Source organism: Pagrus pagrus, assembly GCF_965226575.1.
Source record: "Pagrus pagrus genome assembly, chromosome: 16".
Lineage (NCBI taxonomy): Eukaryota > Metazoa > Chordata > Actinopteri > Spariformes > Sparidae > Pagrus > Pagrus pagrus.
In genome coordinates this window covers 11,181,314-11,201,845 of record NC_140200.1, presented here as the reverse complement: position 1 = coordinate 11,201,845, position 20,532 = coordinate 11,181,314, and the positions used below count along the sequence as shown (strand labels likewise).

Sequence of the window (20,532 nt, the reverse complement as noted above, 5' to 3'; positions counted from 1 at the left end):
TGATATGTTGAAGCAAAAAACTTGTCTATTGCCAGTTTATAGGTAAAGTCCAGCCAAAAACGAAAATTCAGCTATTATCTACTCAAACTGCAAAGTTTCATGGTCCACAAAACATTTCTGGAGCTTCACAGCAAAAGAGTGTTGCAGCATTCTCCTAAACAGCTGAAGTGGATGGGGACTTGTTTTTTAACGTGAAAATGATTGGAAAAAACAAACATTAAATGGCTCCATACTGCTTGTTCAGCATTATCCATCGTTAGGTTGAGTAGATAATGACCGAAATTTCATTTTTGGATGAACTTTACCTTTAAGGGATCACATGGTACAAAGGCTGGGAACCACTGCCCCTATCTATTGTCTACTATAATTAGTTGTTATAGCTCATTTTATCTGACAAATCAGCATATATAATATATTTTCATAAAAAGTAATCAAAGTACTGTATAAGTTTAAGTACTTTTCCAGAAAAGATGTGATTCAGACAAACAGTCCTGTGTGTTTCCAAACAGCCAGTGAGGCACTTGTGTCAGGTTGCCACCCTTGCCTCCCTCTGCACCCGCTGGTCGCACTCCATGGCCCCCGTGGGCAGCAGAGTGGAAACACAGCGATCCTGGCACTGCCAGTGCGCTCTCTCCGAGTCCACCCACCGTAGAGAGCACCAGTCTCCTTGTTCCATCTGTCACTCCACTCCCATAATCCCCTGCTCCTGTAACCGATCTAATGACATGTCTGAGCCAAGAACAATCGTGAGAGCAGAGCCATGTGAATTTTTAATCCTATATACGAGAGAAGGGAATAAAACTAATAGGTTTGTGTTCAGGGTGAAGATTAAAGGGTAATGCCATTGTGTTTTGTTTTCAACATCACTCCTGAATTATTCTCTTTTTTTAATTGTAGTTTTATTGTTTCCGTTTGATGGTATTGTGTGCATTATTGTTAACTTCTAGAGAACATACGCATGGATACTTTAGCTGTATTTGTTTGTAAACTAGTCAACTGTTCATTACAGATTCTGATGCCAATGCAAGTGCAAGCTCTAATGCATCACATCGCACTCTGCACACGTTTAACCTCGATTGCTATTGTCAGTCAAACCACTTTACATGGGTGTTTACAGAGGATGAGGGACAATAGAGCATTTCTGAGTCATTACGGCGACGGCTGCAGACAGGTAAATCACAGGAAATGTCAACTAACTCCAGTCTGAACGAGACGAAGGATCCACACTCTTCCTCTGACACCATAACGTGATTTTTTTTGGCATGTTTCTAACACCTCGTCTCCAAAAGCAGCCTGCTTGATATGCTTCCCCACTCTTCCCCCCCGACCGGCGTGTTTGTTCTCCGGCCCTGCCGCATGTCATAATGGGCCGAGGCAAATCACTTCCAGCCCTGAGCCGAGATGGTGATTGTATCAAACTGACCCCTAACAAGCTGTCAGCTCACATTTGACGAAGCATGCATCAGCACCAGCCTGCTTGGCATCCATTTGGACAGAGTGGACAGGTCTTATTCAAGCAAGTACTATTGCCTGACTTCTCTCTCTGCCTTTGTGTCTCTCTCTCTCTGTCTGTCTCATGGTTGGCATCCAGTGGTGCAATTTTGATCCGGACAGCTGGACTCTTCAAGTGCTGTAAAATCAAAAAAAGAAAACAAGAAGCTGCATGAAAATGTCTGATCATATAGATAATGGATGGACTGAGCTTCTCCCATTACATCAGGCTCCAGTGCTGCCAGATCTTCAGTTCCCCGGTCACCGCATAGAGGGAGCTCATGCGTGCTGAGAAACCAAAGCGTGGAAATGCTGAATGAGTGAGTGAGAGTGTGTGTATGAGCGAGAGAGAGAGAGAGAGAGAGAGAGAGGTGCGGGGAATCATAATGTGACACAAACCCAGCGGCTCAGATATTCATTTTGAACCGCGCGGCTGGTCCAACGCGCGCTTTTGTTTCAACTTTGTCCAAGTAGGTGGGAAGCCGGTGACCCGCTGCGCGCCCCGAGGCGGCGTGACAAGTTGGGAGAGAGAGGACGCACTATTTTTAAACGTGCACAGTGAGATTTTGGGGGGGCGTGGACGGCACGGTGGAGGAGCGACAGCGAGCATGTTGGCTCTTGGCTGCAGTTCCAGTGTGGTGATGTGCCGGCTGCGGGGAAGCGGACTGCGCGCAGACTGAGCGGCTGGACGCGGACGGAACCGCGCGGTCGGCGTCGGACTTTCATTTTCTTTGCAGCCCGGTTTGGCGTCATTTGGATTTGTTTCTTCGCCTCTCCTCACAAAGGACTTTGAGGAACGAGGGGATAATCCGCGAAACGTGTTTTTTTTTCAAGGTGCACGCAGCGGCTGCCGTGCGTAACGGACGGAATCTGACAGTAGTTTTCCCTTTTCTTTAAAGAAGCCTCGCTGCTGCAACTGTGTGCACATGGTATGTCACAGCGGGCGTGTTAATGACATCTGGGATTTGAAAGCTGTGTCAACTGATCTTCATTTGTAAATATTGACAGGTGTTGCAGTCGTTTCGACTGTCACACGGCTCTGTTATGTCTTAAAACACCGCGGACTCACAAGGCTGGGATGGTAACCAAACCTCTGGTATGGATAATCCAGCGATTGTTTAATCCAGTTTACTTTCCGCACTCTGGTTGAAAGCACATTTTGTTATTAACAATCCCTATAATGCGTTTGAAACGCCGGATGGGAAAGTAACCATCACTCCAGCGTCTTCTCGTAGTTGTAGCCGATCTGGCAACAGCCAAAATGACAACCAACGGACCTGTCATCGTCTACGAGTGGCTCAAGACCCTCCAGCTCTCCCAGTACGTCGAGTCTTTTGTGGATAATGGATACGACGATCTGGAGGTGTGCAAACAAATCGGAGACCCCGACCTGGATGCCATCGGCGTCTACATCCCTCACCACAGGCAGAGGATTCACGAGGCGGTGAGGAGGCTGAAAGAGGAAGCCCAAGAGACGGCCAGCGGACTGTACTTCACCCTGGAGCCGATGCCACCCGCGGCCGAGATTTATACCAGTCACATGGTGGATCAGTACGAGTCCAAACTGCGGGGATCCAAGTCCTGGACCGAGGTCGGGCGCAACGGTGGGTACGTGGGCGCGCAGAGGAACCTGACGCTGGGCAACAGGAGGGAGCTGGTGATTTACCCCAAACTGAAGCTGAAGATCATGATCAGGGATAAGCTCATCAGAGATGGCATCAACCTGGCCAAGCCGCCCTATTCTAATAAGGTAAGAGGGACGTGGCACAGGAGGGACATCACCTGTCAGAAGTGTAACACAGAAAAATGTTTAATTTACACACACACTTAACAAGCCATTCAGCCTGAATAAAGGTGCAGTATGTAGTTTTGGGGGATAAGTTTTAATCAGAAGAGAAGGATCTTCACTGACTGGTCAAACTCTCTGTGTTTCCATGACTAAATAAACAATTTGACCTTAAAGGACAACACAATGGGGACCTTATTTTCCTCTGAGAACAGCTTGTTTATTCAGTGCTGGAAGAAAATAGATATTTCTGAGTCTGAAATTCTTCTCCAAAACTACATAGTGCCCCTTTAAGTACAAGTATTCATCATATTCTGTGAGAAAATGACACCTGATTTTAGAATTTGCAAATCAATGGCACCAAGAATCTTCCACATCGGAGGATAACAGACTAAACGTACTGCAGGTCGAATGATGTGCAGAGGTAAGTATTTTTGCATGTGCCGGAGGTGTTTATATGGCACAAAAGGGGCTGTCACCTGCCTCACGTCATCCGTCATTTTGCCTGAAAGCCCACCGTCTGTCTGTCAGTCAGTCAGAGCGCGTCTCTTAAAGGGCATCGCATGTGTCCCACATCAAAATGAGGCGAGAAGCTGATCCGTGTAGGTAAATGCCAGTGTGGCGCCTGAACGTTTTCAGCCCCGCCGCACTCTGCAGAAGTGTGAGTGAGTGGTTGCTGTCACGGTGAATGATGGGAATGGAGTTGCTGCGGATCAATAAGCAGAGAGCGAGGAGAGAGACCTGTCTGTGATTTCCTGCAGGGGGGGGAGAGAGAGAAAGATTTACACTCTCATTATTAATCTACTCTGACCTCACCTGTCCGGCGACTTGCCTCAGCATTCAGCGCGGGCGGATCAACCGGGCCCACGGGCGCATAAAGCCCCGGCTCTCTGCAGTGACGAATGGCCGATGGGCTGTCGATGGTGGTCAATGGAGAGAGCCCAGCTGGGGTTGGCTGTTTGCAGCCCTGTGAGGAGGCCTCTTGTTTTCACAGGACTCACAGTGACCTTTCTTCAGAAGTGTCTGAATCATATGCCCCACCAGCTGAGAGGGCTCCGCTGAACGACTGCTGTTAACACACAGGGAGGCTTTTGACTGGCGTGTCTGCAGGCCGTTGAGGTCGTGTAGTTTGTAGTTTTCGCCGGGGACATGTATGCAGTTTTGTTGTTTACAACCGAAGAACCCTGACGCAGCAGTTTTTTTAAATGATCATAGCAATCTAGAGCAAACGCGGGCTTGTTGTTTGTCAGCAGAAGAGACCAAACCAGTCCTTATCTCTGCACGAGCATGTGGTTAGAAAGCTTGTTTTGAATGCTGGGACTTTTATTGTCCTAATTCAGCGAGCCTGTATTTCTGATATCATCTCCGAGGGAATTACTGTCTTAGACATGAAGTCCTCTAGTCCTTCAGAGTTAGGGCCCCCTTAAGGAAATGTTCCTTGTGGCTCCCAGGAACGTGCACACTCATATAGAGACGGTTGATCCGCTTCTTTTCCGAATGAGCCTGAGGATCGAAGGCAGAAACGGTCGTCCTGAGTAATTATGTGAAATGTATGGATTTCCTGCCGAAGGCTGATTTCCAACCGAACGGGGCTGGGGGTGGGGGATCAAACTAATAGAACCCGATATCTCGAAAATCCTGGTTACGCCCCTGTGTGTCAGTTGGATTATCCGTGTGTTTGCATATTCATGTAACGGCTTTTCAGTCTCACTTGCCACTCCAACTGAAACGGCTCCAGAAAATATGGCGTCCGCGTTGTGATATCTATTCATCACGACTCTGCCCGCCTTTACATCTGACCCAAACCTTGATATCATGGACCCTGCTTCCAAATTAGCTTCTCGAACCGACGCCGGCTCTGATCCCAGTCTTTGCATGTTTTGTAAGCTCTTTTTTTTTTTCTGTCTGTAGGCTATATTTCTGCCACTTTGGCTAACTGTGAATCCCACAGAGATTTAGGATTTGTGAGGGATTATCTGTCAAACCAGGGCTGAAACAAAGTGTTGGTTCCAGAGGGTTAAACTATCTCTCCCTTTGAAGGCTGTGTTTATTTAGAGCCAAAGCTTTGGCCTTGAAGCCTGGGAGGAGAATGAGCAGGTCAAGGTCTTTCTCTCTCCTTGTGTGTGAGTGCGAGTGTGTGTGTAACCCTGTAGTTTGGAATTGGCTCCAGCCCAGCGCTTTTCTCCCCAGGAGGAGTGAGAGGAGATGGAGCTGTGACCAGCTGATGGAGGTTTGACTAACCGGGCCGTGATTGGTCCGCAGAATATCTCCCCTTCTCTCTGCCTTTGAGACGAGATGTCACCCCCAGCGGAGACCGAGACCAGAGAGGCAGACTCGGGGCAATTACAGGACACACAATGTCAGTCTCAGGGGACGTTCATTGTATAGTATAACCGAGATCTCCATCCGCATTTGAACTGTCCTCTGTGCTCTCAATCCGCTGGGATTGTCAGGGACAGCCCTCTGGTTTTGTCATCCTGCCAGACGCATAGTCAATATATAAGCATTACGACTCAATGTTCTCTTTAGTGTGCACTGGATTATCAAACAATTCACCGAAAGGGCTCTGCTGTGTGTAATAAATACCCATGATCCTTATCAAGGCCGCAGAGACCCCTTGTCTGGGAGAGAGTATTATTTCTTACGATGTAAACAAACACTTGTGCTACGGGCGGCACATTTCTGAATCTCTCATCAGGGAACAATGTAAGCAGAGAGGACGGTGCCGCCAGGTTGCCTGTCGGTGAATGAGCTGCAGTCGTGTACAGTCGGTACAGCTAACGTTGAGTTTGTTCTTTTGGTTAAGGCTTGCTCATAAATTGGAAACATTCTGCTTTTTCATTTTGTTTGTCGAGTGTACAGTCAGTATGTCTGCTCCTTGTTTTGGCTTTCGGAGAGGCACTGGAAATGATGCTCGCTGGCTTATGGTCACACGATTGTAATACTAAAACCAAAAAATGACGACGACTGAGTATCTGATGATAATTAAAGACCCGGTTTGAGATTTGAGGTTTGAGACCCATATTTTTGTTTATTACAAGGGGTTGGCACTGACGGTCCCCAAGATACTAGAGATCTCTGTGTTTAATTTAATAATTACATTTTGTTTGATTTAACCTCGTCAAGCGATCGAGGACGGCGTCCTTCTCGCAGACTGATTGAAAACAATAAAAGGAGCGTATAAAATGTTTAAATGGGACAGCAAATATACCCGCGTGGCCCGTCCAAGTAAACTATATGTGTGGGAAACATCAGATCTTCTGAATACCAATATCAAGTTCGCAGCTTCCAGGCTTCAGTCACATTTCCTGCAAATATCTGAAGCTTTGATGCGAGCTGTCAATCTTGTGGTCATTATTCACTATGACTGTGAGTCTAATGAGGGACGAGGACGATTTGGGGAGACATCAGCCACAATCTCCTGCCTCCAGAGTCTCAACAGTTACCTTGACGAGCGAGGTTTTGAGACTACTTCAATGGTATAGACGAGCTCCATTGCTCACTCTCCTGATCAGTCTTTTGCCAGTTTTTTGGTGCAGCCATCGCAGCAGCCAGTTACCATGGCAATGGTAGAAGCTTCAAAGCATTTGGGTCACCCCTTCATGATGTATGTTTAAACACATGGTTTCTAATTTATTATGTTTTCTTGTTACGGTCTTGTGTCCTTGCTGCAAGACAAACTTTCACTTTGATACAACAAAAATTGAAATTGAAGGCTTTTGTGGTTGTCAAACAAGCGCCGTTGTTCTGTTTTTACATCCAATTCCATTTTCGCTTCTGTTTCCTATTACCTTTTCTGCTCCATTGATTTCTGGGGATTTTTCTTTTTCTTTTTTTATCTTATCAGAGAAATACCCCTTCCTCTTTAAGTAATTTTGCCCAGAGCCGAACAATTTGAAGATGTGTTTTTCATCCCGGACTCATCCAGAGGCTGCTCCTGGAAACAGCAGACACACTCAGTCATAATAGCGCCTCATTGTTGGTGCAGTGTTTCAGGAGGAAGTGGAAGCTAAACACTGGGAGATTCTCCATTGTTTGTATGGAAGCTGATGGAGCCACATGTCCTTTCACTACCGCTCTGTTTTTGTATTCCCAATTTCCGTCCATTGAAACGGGCTGCGGAGGCAAGTGTCCAGCATTGTGCCGATGCGTCGATGATAAAACCCTGGGTGTCATGCCGAGAGAGAGAGAGAGAGAGAGAGAGAGAACGGGTTTTAAATAGATGGGCACATTGTTTTTGCTTGCTAAACTCAGTTTGGTGGGTGCATGGGTGTGGGAGCAGCTCTCTCCAACACCAATTGGCAAGTTGGATGTTCAAGGCCTTTCCCTGACTCCCACAGAACAGCTGATGCGGTGGGTGGGAACTGCGAGAGGCCTGCAGCTTAACCAGCCTTAAGAATGCAAGAAATGCACCCGGAGGTGTTCTGTCAGTCAGGCGGGTGAAAAGAAGGAAGGGCAGCTTTTAACTGACTGTGTTATTAGCTGTCTACAGTAAAGAAAGGGAAAAAAAAAGAGGAAGTTCATCACCTTACATGCCAAACACTCACCTCACTTCCTCATCCAGGCCTTTCATCTTGATTAACGTCCCAGCACTCTCGCCCAGCAGGAAATGAGAATTTTTGTCTAAGATGACCCTCTGTCGGCCCACTGAGGGTTGTTGAGGGCTCTAAGGCTGATTGGACAACTGCCAACGCTCAGTGTGAAGAATAATTTGTTTTCCCTTTTTTTAAAACAAATATTTCCAGTCTAAGGAGTAGATTGTGTTGGAATCCCAGTTTTCAAATTGCTTACCACTGCAGTGCAACCCAGTCAAGAAAAAGTGTCCGCATGTACGTTTCTGCAAACCACGTTTATGTTCAAATGTTACACTTCTTTATGTTGCAGCTTCACATTTCTTTAGGCTCGGTTTTCAATTTCATGTTGTGAATCTGCTGTGCTTGATCATGTTTAAGCTTAAAATGCCTGGTTGTGTTGCTAGATATGTCCTGACATCTCGCTAAAAACACCGGTTTCGTCACCACAAACAGCTGGAAATGTTCCGATGTCTCCTTAAAAATGCCTGGTTTTGTTTTTTTTCATTGAAAGACAGTCTCAAACAGTGGTCACTGGCTTAGACGCCACCATGCCCTGCACCTCCTAACATGATTCAAACCATTTACATGTAACATTAACATGATATGACACATACTGTGCAAATGTCAATATGGTACATATGATGCCTACAAATTTGAACATATATGTAGTTTACAGAAACATCCAATGCAGACATTTTATTCTGGCAACGAGGCTGTGCCACAAAAATCTACACATTCACAGGCCAAGTGCAGAGCACAGTGACGCTCAGGTACAAGCAGAGATTGAATCTGATCGAAAAACAACTTTAGCAGCGCTGATTTAAATTCAAGCAGTGTTATGCATTTATTCCATTCTGTTTACCACTACATATGCATGTGAAGTATAGGATATCGCTGTAAAAATGAAAAACACTTGAACCAGAAGCCATTATTTCAACTTAATACATGGCTAAACTAAGATGAAAAACATCGGCTCAGTGGAACACTCTAATGAATGCTTTTCATGAGCTTCTCATTCAGCCTGTGTTTTTTGGCGTATATCCTCTTATTCTATGTCCCATGCTATAGGGCTGGCATTTTGCCATAAGGAGGGTGAGAGCCTTTCCACAAACAGCCTTAGAGTTTTCCATGTGTTCTGCTGAAAGCTCTGTTTGCTTAGTCTTTATTAAGGGCTCCTTGAAGGCATAATCAAACACGGGCTCATAAAGGGGAAGTCATAAAGAAGTCAAGGACCAGCCTCTATTGTCCTGAGAGGACGGAGAAAGTCAATTAGCAAAGTGAGCTGCTGTTTACGATATAGAAAAGTGGGGTTACATGGAGCACTTAAAAGGCATAGATCACATTCCCATCAGATGGAAAAAATGACATACACTCTCACTTAGTGGCTCTTTTTCGTAAACAACCCGTGTTTAGGGCTTTTTGAACCATCTGTGTTAAGTATAAACTGCAAGTACCAGTATTTAGCTCTTTGGAGAGCAGCTGGGTGTGGTGAGGACTGATGGCTATCGCACTGGCCTCTGACCTCACTGCCTTTGGCCTGTCGGGCTTAGACACAAAGCCTTGATGTGATCTCAGGTCGGACAATAAAACGGACCACACACTCTCCCGGTTCTCAGCGAGTGCCACGGCTAATCACTGTCAAACCTTACATTCGATAAAGTCTGTCGTCTCAAAGCGCATGAGATCACTTTCCCATCTGTAGGAAATAGTGTGCGCAATAATTCATGAGTCAATTTGCACATCTGCGCTCCTGGTAGTCCAAAAACAATAACTGGAAAGGGAGCCTCATCACGTACTTCCTCAAGCGCTATCACTGCACTGAGACATATCCATTCACTGGATGGTTCTCATCTTTTTGTCATGTACTGAGGGAGTTTCTGTCTGTCTCTCCTTCAGAAAAGACTTGACCACCCATCTCCTGGGAGCATGTGCAAATGTGGGAAAGCTGTATTTGTGCTGTATTTGCAGCTGGCTCTCTCATTTCAGCAGGCCGGGGTGAGAGGGGACTTACTCCTACTGTGCTGTTTCTCACATGATCAACAGGCTGCTTTTATTCCCCGGACATGTGAACTTGGTTAGAAAGATGACATTTCACAGAGCTCCAACTTACAATTCAACACAACGTCACTGGACTGAACTTTCTCCCCCATTCATTAACGGGAGTTGTCAAACCACAGTAATCTCAGCATTTGGACATTAAATTCTTGTTGAATGTGTTATTTATGCTCCTGGCGGTTTAAATGTCACTCCCTCTGGCCTTTGGAGATACCGTATGTTGTATTTAAATAACATATGTGAGCTGCACTATATGTGTTTCACTTGACGTTATGCAGTCATGGTAACAGCTTTAAATAAAGCAGGCCATTTCATTTTCCACAGTGTGCGGGGAACAGGTCCTGATGACACACATTCATGACAGATACATTATCAGAGCTATTCTGGTCCAAGGTTTCAGCAGCTTCCAGACAGCCTGTCTACATGAGCACATAGTATCTCCTTCAGGAGGGCCTGCAGGCTGCGTTATCAATACTGAAGTGTATCTTCTTCTAAGATCTGTGATCTTGTCAGTTCAGTATACAGTATTTAGTGTGTGTGTTCAGTTTTATGGTGAAATAGAACCAGAATTGGTGTCACGCAGGCTTGCCTCCATTGCGATTGTAGTTGGCCTCATAGAAACCCCATCAACAGGGATTATCCAAGGTGAATATGAGTTATGACTTTTTTTCATTTGTTTGTTGACCTAACAGCATTTTCGCAGGTTTATAAAGACAATTTATTATCTAAAACAGTGAATCATTTCGCTGTTACCCCTAAACATCATTATTAAATAGACCAAAGAATGTAGAACAGACAAAAGTCCACCGTCATTTAGGATTCTGATCATACAGGGGACCATATCGGTGATCTCCTGTATCTCTAGGTGTGATTTGTTTGAGTTCCCTTGTCTCACAACCGTTGAGCTCCTCCCCGAGGTGCAGAAGCCAGCCGCTGAAGTTGGACTTAAGCAGCTTTCTGGCGAAGCCAAGACACAGTTGAGTGCATCTCTCTGCTAGGGTGCACAATCAGAGAGTGCACAGAGCCTCTGGGTACCCTGAGTATCTCTGGCCAAGTATGGTTTTACAAGCCCTTTTCTGTGTGCTTTCCAGCTGTTTTGACTGGTCTGCAGTCAGGGCACTGTGCCAGACAGGGACTGTTTACTCTGTACTGCATTGGATCCACGTAGCTTGTGTAGATTGAAACCAGATCCAGGTCTCTGACACCGAACCAAAAAGCTTCCTGTTTATTGAAGCCAAGTCACCCTGGATGGTGACCCCGAGGACTTTGATTGTGTCACAGGCTACAGGTATGTTCTGATCAGTGGAGAGAGCTGGCAGGACATGGAAAACTTCAGATTTCCTGACCCAGAGGTGAAGACCGTTGCAGAGTACAGGGTACTTGGGCCATCCAGGTCTTTGGCAGAGTCATATAATCAACATATTTCCAGTGGTTTGTCCTGTCCTGGAGGTCACTGTTAATCAGCTGTAGGAAGACTTGAGGCCCAAGGACATTTCCTTGCGCAATTCCACATGTTGATAATTCCCAATCAGAGAGGCGAAAACGCCCCTTTTTTTGGAATTCAGGTCTTTTAAAGAGAAAGAGATGGTTCAGTCACTGCTGTAAACACTTTTTTTTTTACACATTTCCTCATCAGCTTGAACATTTAGTGCTGGTTACTGCAAAACAGTCAAAAACATTCAGCCATCTTTTATGCAAGAATTGTGCCCAAGAAATCCCATCATGATAACAGTAACCTCCGCTGTACTTACAGTACATGTACACAATAATGACCCTGGCTGTAGTCCTCTCTCAACAGTGGAGATGGGGGGGAAATGAAGATATCAAGTGCCCCAACAGGATGGAGAGTGACATGAGAGCAGGCCTGAGCATCTGCCTGTGTCAGGATCCAGATTGCAAACGCACTTGCAAATCAACACATCCGCACATGTTTTCCCTCTCTCTACGTCTCTGTCAAGCACACACTCATTACCACACTCGCGGTGATTACTCTGGAGGGGGATCATTTGATGTTCCCGTAAAAAGAACATGTTAGAAATGTGTGACCGTACTTTGTTGCGTACTGTACAGGCGCTGCATGCATGCCATCACTCATCTCGGGGATTGCTCTTTGCCGTTTTGCCTGAGGTAGTCGCGTGCGCCCTCCAGTCCTAGAAGGCTAATTACTCCCACTCCCATGCTTCTGCAAGCTGATGTTGCACTAAAGGGGATTTGTTAAAAGTTGCCGTGGCGACGATGAGAGAGAGATGTTTAAACGTCAAGCCATACGTTTGTCCTGTAATCTCTCGCCGACTATGTTTTTGGTTGGCTTACATGGCAGACATGGCGGGTGGGATTATTGCATAATGCTGTAATTCTATCAGCAGAACGTGTGCGCCATAGAGTTTAAATATTGCTCAAGCTGTTTGGTTAAGCAGCTCTTTCATGCAGTGTGATTTCTGCAAAATGTATTTCATTGTGCAGAAAGGGTCAGATCAGCAATGAGCAAGATTAATCTGTGAAGGTCGAGCCGTATTTTATCAACCACTTACTGGAGGTTAAGTGTAATCTTGCATCGTGTGCAAGGCTGCGACTAATGATCATTTTCAGAATTGATTCTTCTCTTGATTATATATTTGATGTAGGTCCAGGCGTTATCTCGATTGCTTTTCCTTTTTTATACAATTTATAGCTTCATGTCTTTTATGGCTTTTATTCCCTTTACTGGTGTTACACTCTATTTTTTAATTTTGTATGCCTTATATATATATGTATTTCCTCTTTTCTGTTATAAAGCCTCCCACCAAAAGCAATATTACAGTTTACTTGTACAACCAGAGTGACGGTAAACTTGAATCTTGTCTGACCACCAGTTCAGAACCAAAAGTTATTGTGTGATTGCCGCAGCGAAGATGATTCAATTAGCACAAACTTTTAATGCGATGCTCAATGAATGCAGAATTTTGCGATGAATTTACCACTGATTCCATCATTACATTGATTATTGCAGGCACCATCGAGTGGTTGCAGCAGTTACACACATTTTGTCCAGAAAATGTTCTAGTTCTATTTAAATGAATTAATTTAATGTAAAAATGCAGCCAACCCTCACATTTAAGGAGCTGAAACCGACGAATGTTTGGTGTTTTTGTTTTTATAAACGACTTAAACTCTTAAGTGACTCAACTAATCAAAAAATGGAATAGTCATCCAGCTTTCACAGCACTAGTCATCTCCTCGAGTGTGTGTACGAGATGCAAAAACCTAAACTAGACGGTTGTAAGCTCCTTTACGCGAGTAAAACTGATCTCCTAAAAACATGACAGAGCACTTTTGAGTCATCTTTCCGAAGCCCTGTATCCAGATTTGGCCCAAACTGGATGAAATAATCCTCTTTCCAATGATGAAATGACGTAAAAAAGAAAAAAAGAACAATGACGATATTCCAATGAATGGATGGGGGCTTAGGCAAGCTCCCTAAATCAGAGCAAAGACGGGGAGATGTATGCTGGTTGCTAGTCCGATGCACGGTACCTGTTTATTTCTCAAAGCAGTTTTGAGAGGTTGAAGCCACGCTACCTACAACAGAGCTTAATTGTCCTACATGTAGCTACAGTTTGGCTCATGTCGGCCCATATTATCTTGGACTGTGTTTAAGGGATATAATGTAGGGGTGTAGAGAGATGAGTGAGGCATGATAGCAGTGAGTATGAGTGTTAGAGAGACAGACAGGCAGAGTGTGTATAATTACCTCGTCTGAAGCTGCTGCCAGCTTGGTATAGGGAACGCGGCACAACCAACTCTCAACCCCCCCTTATGCCTAATTGGTCCATTTCCAAGGCATGAGGGCAGGGCTGCACTGAAAGCTTTGATCATGGGGACCACACCAGTGTCGATATGTCCCTACCTGAGTGCTTTTGTAGTGGCTGTTCCTGGCAGAGGATTGAGCCATACTAAACCCGCTGAGTGTCTGTCTGTCTGTCTCTTGCTTTAACCTCCCTGCGGCTCTGCATACCTGAATGTGAACCCTAATTACCTGGCAGTTACTACATTCCTCAAACACGCCTACGCAAACACACTGGCGTATAAATGCACATGCTCTTTTACAAAAGCAGCGCCGGCATCTCGCAGGTATACTTTTGTCTTGTGCGGTTTGCCGCCTGTAATATCATAAGCGTTTACAAAACATTTAATGGCTCCGGCACATTCCAACACAAATGCTAATCTGTGTGGGAAGCTTAGTGTTGTGTGTGTGTGTGAGGGACATAACTAATACTAATTGGGCCCTTTTCCAACAAAGTAGCTCCGGTTCTTGATGTGCTTTCTTTTAAAATTCTTGAAACCTTGGTGCTTTCTAGTGAACCATCCCACGTTTTCACCGTGTTTGAGCTGAACCATTGTAATCAAGGATGTTGTTTGTAGAGATGCATGATATGATTTTTTCCAGCCTGAACCGATTAACGATTAACCAACAATTACCTGCCAAAAACAACAAGATAACCAATAACTTCATACCGTGTAGTTCATAAGAATCCTGAGGGTAAGAACGGCTAAGATGGAGTGAGCAAATGTGGATGATTTACACACATTACAATCGTGTTGTCTTCATCCGAAACTGTAAAAAAAACGTCCATACTGGCGATGACATGTTTAGCTCTCCAAGAGTTTGACATCACCACCGCCTACTGCATCTGGGTGTGTAGAAACTGCACTTGTTAAGTCATTTATCGGCTCTGTTCACCAGCTAGAATTTCACCAATATCGTTAAACAGCCGATACTACAAATTCCCAATATCGGGCCAATAATTTATGGGTCCAATTTTTATGGTGTGAAACAAAACCGATTCCATGTTGGTGGAAATGGGATAATTGAGGGAAGTATTGAGAACATGTGATGGTATTGGCTGCTTAGTTACGCTGTAAAAGTACACTAATGGCAAAGGTTATGGCCTGATTGTATCATGTTTGTTTGACAGCAAAAATGGTCAATTGGAGCTCTGTTACTCACATATTTTTATTTCCATTCAAATCTATGATAACAGAGGAAAGTGCAGTATAAGCTAACATGAAATTAGGTTAAAATACAGACTTAGACTATCTTCCTCTGTCTTTACTGGGTTTTCTCTGACAGAAAGTTAAGCTGACTGTAGCAGTTCTGTCCAAATGGGCCGCAGCCAGCCAGTCAGAGTCGTCATTAGTAGATCAATCTAGACATGCTCAGTACGGAGCGCCGGAGTTCATCACGCTAATTGCTGCTTTTTGACCTCTGTACATGGTAGAGTTAATTGTTCTATTCACTGAATGTTGATCGCTTGCCACACGGGGTGAATAGGGACTCCACTGTGACTGCTAAGTCCGTCCCAAAACCCCTTTTTGGCCTTCGAATCCCAATCCCACATCATTAAAGCTCCAGCAGGGGCCGGAGTCCTGTGGCTTCTGCAGAGAAAAGTCTGGTCAAGTTTGTTTTTGTTTGGGTTAACCTTGCAACACATTATTCAATTCACCCGAATGTAAGCTTACCTAAGATTTACAGAGAGAGTGAACTCTAGGGACAGCAAATTATACTGTATAAACCGAGTATCTGTGTAAAATGGTTAACCACTCTGGTGTGCATCCACCTCAGTGTAAGATAACCAAACAGGGGCAAATGCAAGAATAAAGACAGGATGTCGAACAAACACCTTCTGATCGTAGCTGTTCATTCTTCTTGCTGCTTTTGTGTTTTGGGATGCTCATGTAGCCATCTGAGGTCACCCTTTGTCAATGTCTGAGATGTGCACTCTTGCTGCCGCTTCATCTGCTGTGGGTGAACCGCAAAACCACAATTTTCATGTCAGCAGATCCTTCGGCCAACGCTGTGCCAAACCAACCCCTGTTTACTTTAATAGCCCTTGAGAATTTTCTCTAAAGCATTTCTCTCAGGCAAATCTTGGAAATGCATAGCATCATCTCTGGTCCCACAGCATTTTCTTTTTCACATAATGGAGTTGGCCTTCGGAGGGCCTGGCGCCATCGTCCAAGGATCTTAGATCACTCCGACCTCGGTTTAGTCTTAGGGTTCGTGTTACACTGTTGGCCTGAGCTGAATGTGTGAACGAAGTCATCAAAAAAGCTCGTCTTAATTAAATTTGGCCTCATTCCTAAACATCTGAGAGCTCGTCTTCATCGCAGCTGGCCTGGTGTGACTTTTCCTGAAAGCCACTAGTTTATGTAACCAGTCAAGTGACAGATTTCTAACACTCAGCTTTGTATAAGGAGGATTAGGCTGAGTCAGTATTTATTTCGACACCGGGGCCTTTGAGGAAATATTACGACGGAAGCTCATTACGAGCATTTGAATATTCTAGGTTGTATCATGAAATAAGTATGGACTTATAAACAGAACAGAACAGCTTTGCATATTATGACTCAACACTTGTTAACAGCAGACTTAGGGGTAGGCGATCCACGATCTACTTTTCAGGTGCATTATAGAGATTGCGGTATTTAAACCTGTAAAGAGACAACTTTTCAAATGACCCCCTCTTAGCATTTCCCTGTAGTAATACTGTGGAAAAGACCGAATGGCTACCACTGACAGTGACTGTCCAAAGCAAAAAACAAGTTTAAGAATCCCAGTTTGACCCAAAAGTTCTATGAAAAGGAAAACACCCGGTTGTATTAATAAGTAGGCAGGTTGTGTTACTTACTTATCTAATAGAAAGAATGTTTTTTATTGTCTCAAGTTCCAGTTATTCCAGTTGTTCCAAAGTTAACTGGGAATAGGAACCAAGAAAAACAACGCCTTTATCTTTTTTGGTTGTGCAATGGCTGGCGTGCATCCTGTGCTGTAATTCGTGCTTTGTTTCTGTGGGAAAATAGAGCCCGGTGGCAGAAAGCAAGCTATACGGGGAACTAATCTATAAGTGGATGGGGCCATTTTTCTTTACAACCACACTGAGCAGTAAGTAGTCTATTACCAGTTTAATGTTTTCTTACTTCTGCTTCTGTTCGTCACATATCCTCATTTATTAGCAGAACTATGCTATGTAAACTCACCAATGGAGTTCATAGGTTTTTTCAGCTCTGGTTAGGGTTAATCTGGCCTTGTCTGCAGGGTATTTTTAAAAGTGTGAAAAAAAGATTTCAATATAGATCTTGGATCGTGATTGCTTTTAAGTAAATCTTAATGTGATTGTTTTTAACCAGCCCTAAGCAGACTGATAATCTTCCGCTAACGTGCAGTGGTCGTGGCCTTTGGATGTAGAGGAAGTGTCGTTAATCCGGTAAATCACCTCTTCACTATGAATCCGCGCTGCACAGAGGTGATGTCACACACAAAACCCAAACAATGAACTGGCCGTCTGACAGCTCGCCGTCCAAGCCTGAGCGGAGGGGTCATGCATCAGGAATTTTCTCTGCTCCACCAAACATCCTCACCCACTTTCACCCCATTCTCACTTACTTACAGACAGGGAAGACAAACTGAAATACAAATAGACAGACTGCCAGACTTGTCAAGTCGACAGAGGGAAAGGGATAAAGACAGGCAGTTGGTCAGACAGGCAGACAAACAGGCAGTTTTAGACAGAAAAAAACATAGCAGATAGGAAGAAAAGCCAGCAGAGACAGAGCTGGATTGACAGACAGAGCGAAGGGAAGTATGTGACGGGAATCTTTAGGCTGTCTGTACAGTCATTAATAATCTTCTCTCGTTTGAGTTGACGACAGTTCCACTATCACACCCATGGTATATTTATAATAACCTGTTTTCATCTGCATGTACGCGGTTGTGTTTGCAGCCTTGAGTGTGAGGCAATTACTCCCATTACATACGCTCCAAAACAGTTAAAAGTTGAATAATTAATATAGGAGCCATTAGATCATGAGTCACTTCATAAACCGTGTAAGGGTTGACTGCTGAGTTGTGAAGATATGCTGAGCGACTGAGAGAAGTGCTCGTCTGTGCAAAGTGTAGTGTGGAAATTGAACGCTTCACTTGAATTTGTCTCTTAAAAGATGCATCGCCCGATTTAAAGCTTTCCAGGAGGGGAAGTGAAGCACGATTAAGGATCATTTCCAGCTCTTTTTTTTGGCCGTTATCCTCCTAATGATGTGATGTTCATGAACGTGAATGTTCCTCCCTAAATCCACTCCCCTTTACTTTAAGGAAATTAAGCATTGCATGAATCAAAGTAGTAAAGTCACTAAAAAATCAAAGGGAAACCAGTCTCACCAACAATTCATATTCAAAAATAAGTAACTGCTAACTGCCTCTAACGGCGGCTGCCGTTAGCTAGTTAGCTCAGTTAGCCATGCAGTAAGCATTTTGTACTGGTAACTCAGGGACCAGATGTGTGTTTGTTTTTACACCCCTAGTGCAGGAGCAGCTGGTTAGCGTACTAACTTCTCAGCAACACCACAAATCGATGGCATTATGTCGAAACTGTTGTTTCTGTCAATGATTTTAGTTGATTTTTTAACGTTTTTCTCAAAAATTCGTACATATTGCACCTTTAAGTACACGATACAAGCAGTTTTGTCCTGCTAAACCTAGTCTGCACACAAGATAGTACACGAGAAGATAGTAACACCCACCCTCTATATAAACAGAAAAAAGACTGATGAGCTGACTCTCGGAGAGCAGCGAGGTCGTAAGATCCGGCCATAATTCCCATCACTATATCCTACTCATATTTCAAATCTCCATATGGCAGCAAGTGTGACCACTTCGGAAATGTATGTGGACAGCAGCATGGGAACGCTTGGCATTGAGCGTCTCCCAGGCAGATTGTATTGTGATATGAGCCTTTGTTATGGTCACTTAGCCATGTCCGTGGCCTGGAGAATGAATTGTTTTATTCCCCTCCTGAGATGAGAACACACTGTCAGTCCAGAACAATGGGCCGCAGGACCGGGCTTCTTCTCCTAGCAGCCCCTGCAGCTCGGATCCCTGTCTCACTCCATTTATGGATCAGTTGAATGCTGGTTGGCTCACCTAAGCCTCTTTAACTGCAACCCAACCCAAGCAAATGTCCTCACTTCGACCATACTTGGTCAAAATCCTAAAAATGCACCTCGAGTGGAACAAGTCTAGTTGAATCAGAGAAGTAGATTACCTTGCTAATGCTTCCCTGAAGATGACTGAAGGTCTTTACTGACTCTAGTGGCAGCCATACTTAGGCGTCCTCAGGAAGTAGACTACAATGCGCCAGTGGAAGTTGAGGGCAGCGATTATGTGCAGAGACGATCTTCATTGGCATGCAGGAATCCCGCAGCCGGGCTTATGTCAATTGTTATGTAAAGTGGCCATTCATATTATACAGTCTGCTCAGAATGGAGGTTCTGGTTTGGGCTTTGTGTGGAAATGATCTAGAGAAGAGGAGAGGAAGACATGTCTGTACATATGTTGTTACCGTGTTGCTCTTTTTTTTTTTTGATCCTCCTTTGATTACAATACGCCTGCACACCCACCTCCTCCCTTTTTCTACCATCAGCTGTAGAACAAAGGAGTCTAGTGCTTCCTCTTCAGCAGATACATGTGAGGCATCTTATTTTTTAAACATGTTTGTCTAGAAATCAAAGCCCCTCGCCATTTTTTCCCCTGATCATTACCCCGCAAAATCACAACAGAGCGCACAAAGCTCGAGTGTTCTTGTCGCTGATTAGCATGGGGCTTCTACTGTAATCCTAATCAGGATATTGATGATGAACCCTCTTCACTTGGGAAGAGGCTTTTGTTATGAAATGGCATTATGTCCTCGGAGGCTGAGAGAGGCTCAGATGCGACTGTTTATTCCAGTCACACAGGCAAAGCTGTTTGTACAATCTGAGGGAACAGATTTAGAGAACTGCCCAGCTCTGTGTGGTGGCTGTTTTTAAGTGGTAGCTTGCAAGATATCTATAGTCAGATAATCGTGTTTGTAGGAGCTAAAGTGTAGTTGGATCAGCAGTAGACATAGTAATGAATAATGATAAATCGATTCATCACTGTTAAGAATTGAACCAGTTAAAATGCGTATTAACAGACAATCAGAGACAAATACAACAAAAAGTGTCTTGTAACAAATTACAAATACATGAAATCACAAATACAAAATACTGGAATGAGAAAATGTAAAATAACATAGTAACAATAAGTAAGTAAGTAGTATAACTGTTTTTTGTCGGACAATATGTTGCCCCAGAAATAATTACGATAAACAACAATGATATAATGACAACATAATAGTATAATCAATCGATTTCAATTAACGTTTTATTCTCAATATTCAGACATTGGAATCGGAAATATAAATAAAGTGAAATCACAAAAACAAAACAATAAATACAATGTGAATAAATGTTGAGGTGCTGTGCCCAGTTGGATAACCCTGCTAGTTACACTGGCATCATGTTGGCTAAAATGTAAGTGAGATTCATATGTCAACAAACACAAACACAACAAAACTGAGGTAATTAAAAATGATTGAGGTCATGTACAGTACATGCATCAATAAGTTGATTAGACATGTACGATAAGTCAGTAACATCATTAGGTCGACAGGGCTAAACATTTGCCATATAATGTACGTGATATTTACATAATGATATCGTGCTATGTTGTTAAAGGAGGTTCAGTTGCCAATTCCCCAACCTGACATTATATACTTGCCTCTTGCTTGAATG

The 20,532-nt window shown here is 44.0% G+C and overlaps 1 protein-coding gene across 4 annotated transcripts in view; it reads left to right on the top strand.

The window, feature by feature from the left end:
• The first annotated feature begins 1,885 nt into the window (after window positions 1-1,885).
• Window positions 1,886-20,532, top strand: part of sash1a (SAM and SH3 domain containing 1a) — a 177,227-nt gene continuing 158,580 nt past the window's right edge. For 2 of the 4 annotated variants that reach the window (XM_084377603.1, XM_084377602.1), the window contains exon 1: window positions 1,887-3,241. In XM_084377603.1, the coding sequence (XP_084233729.1) occupies window positions 2,753-3,241 (489 nt within the window). In that variant the 5' untranslated portion in view covers window positions 1,887-2,752. Of the gene's footprint in view, window positions 3,242-20,532 lie in introns of all 4 variants that reach the window. The other 2 variants (XM_084377609.1, XM_084377606.1) reach the window with 2 other exon arrangements.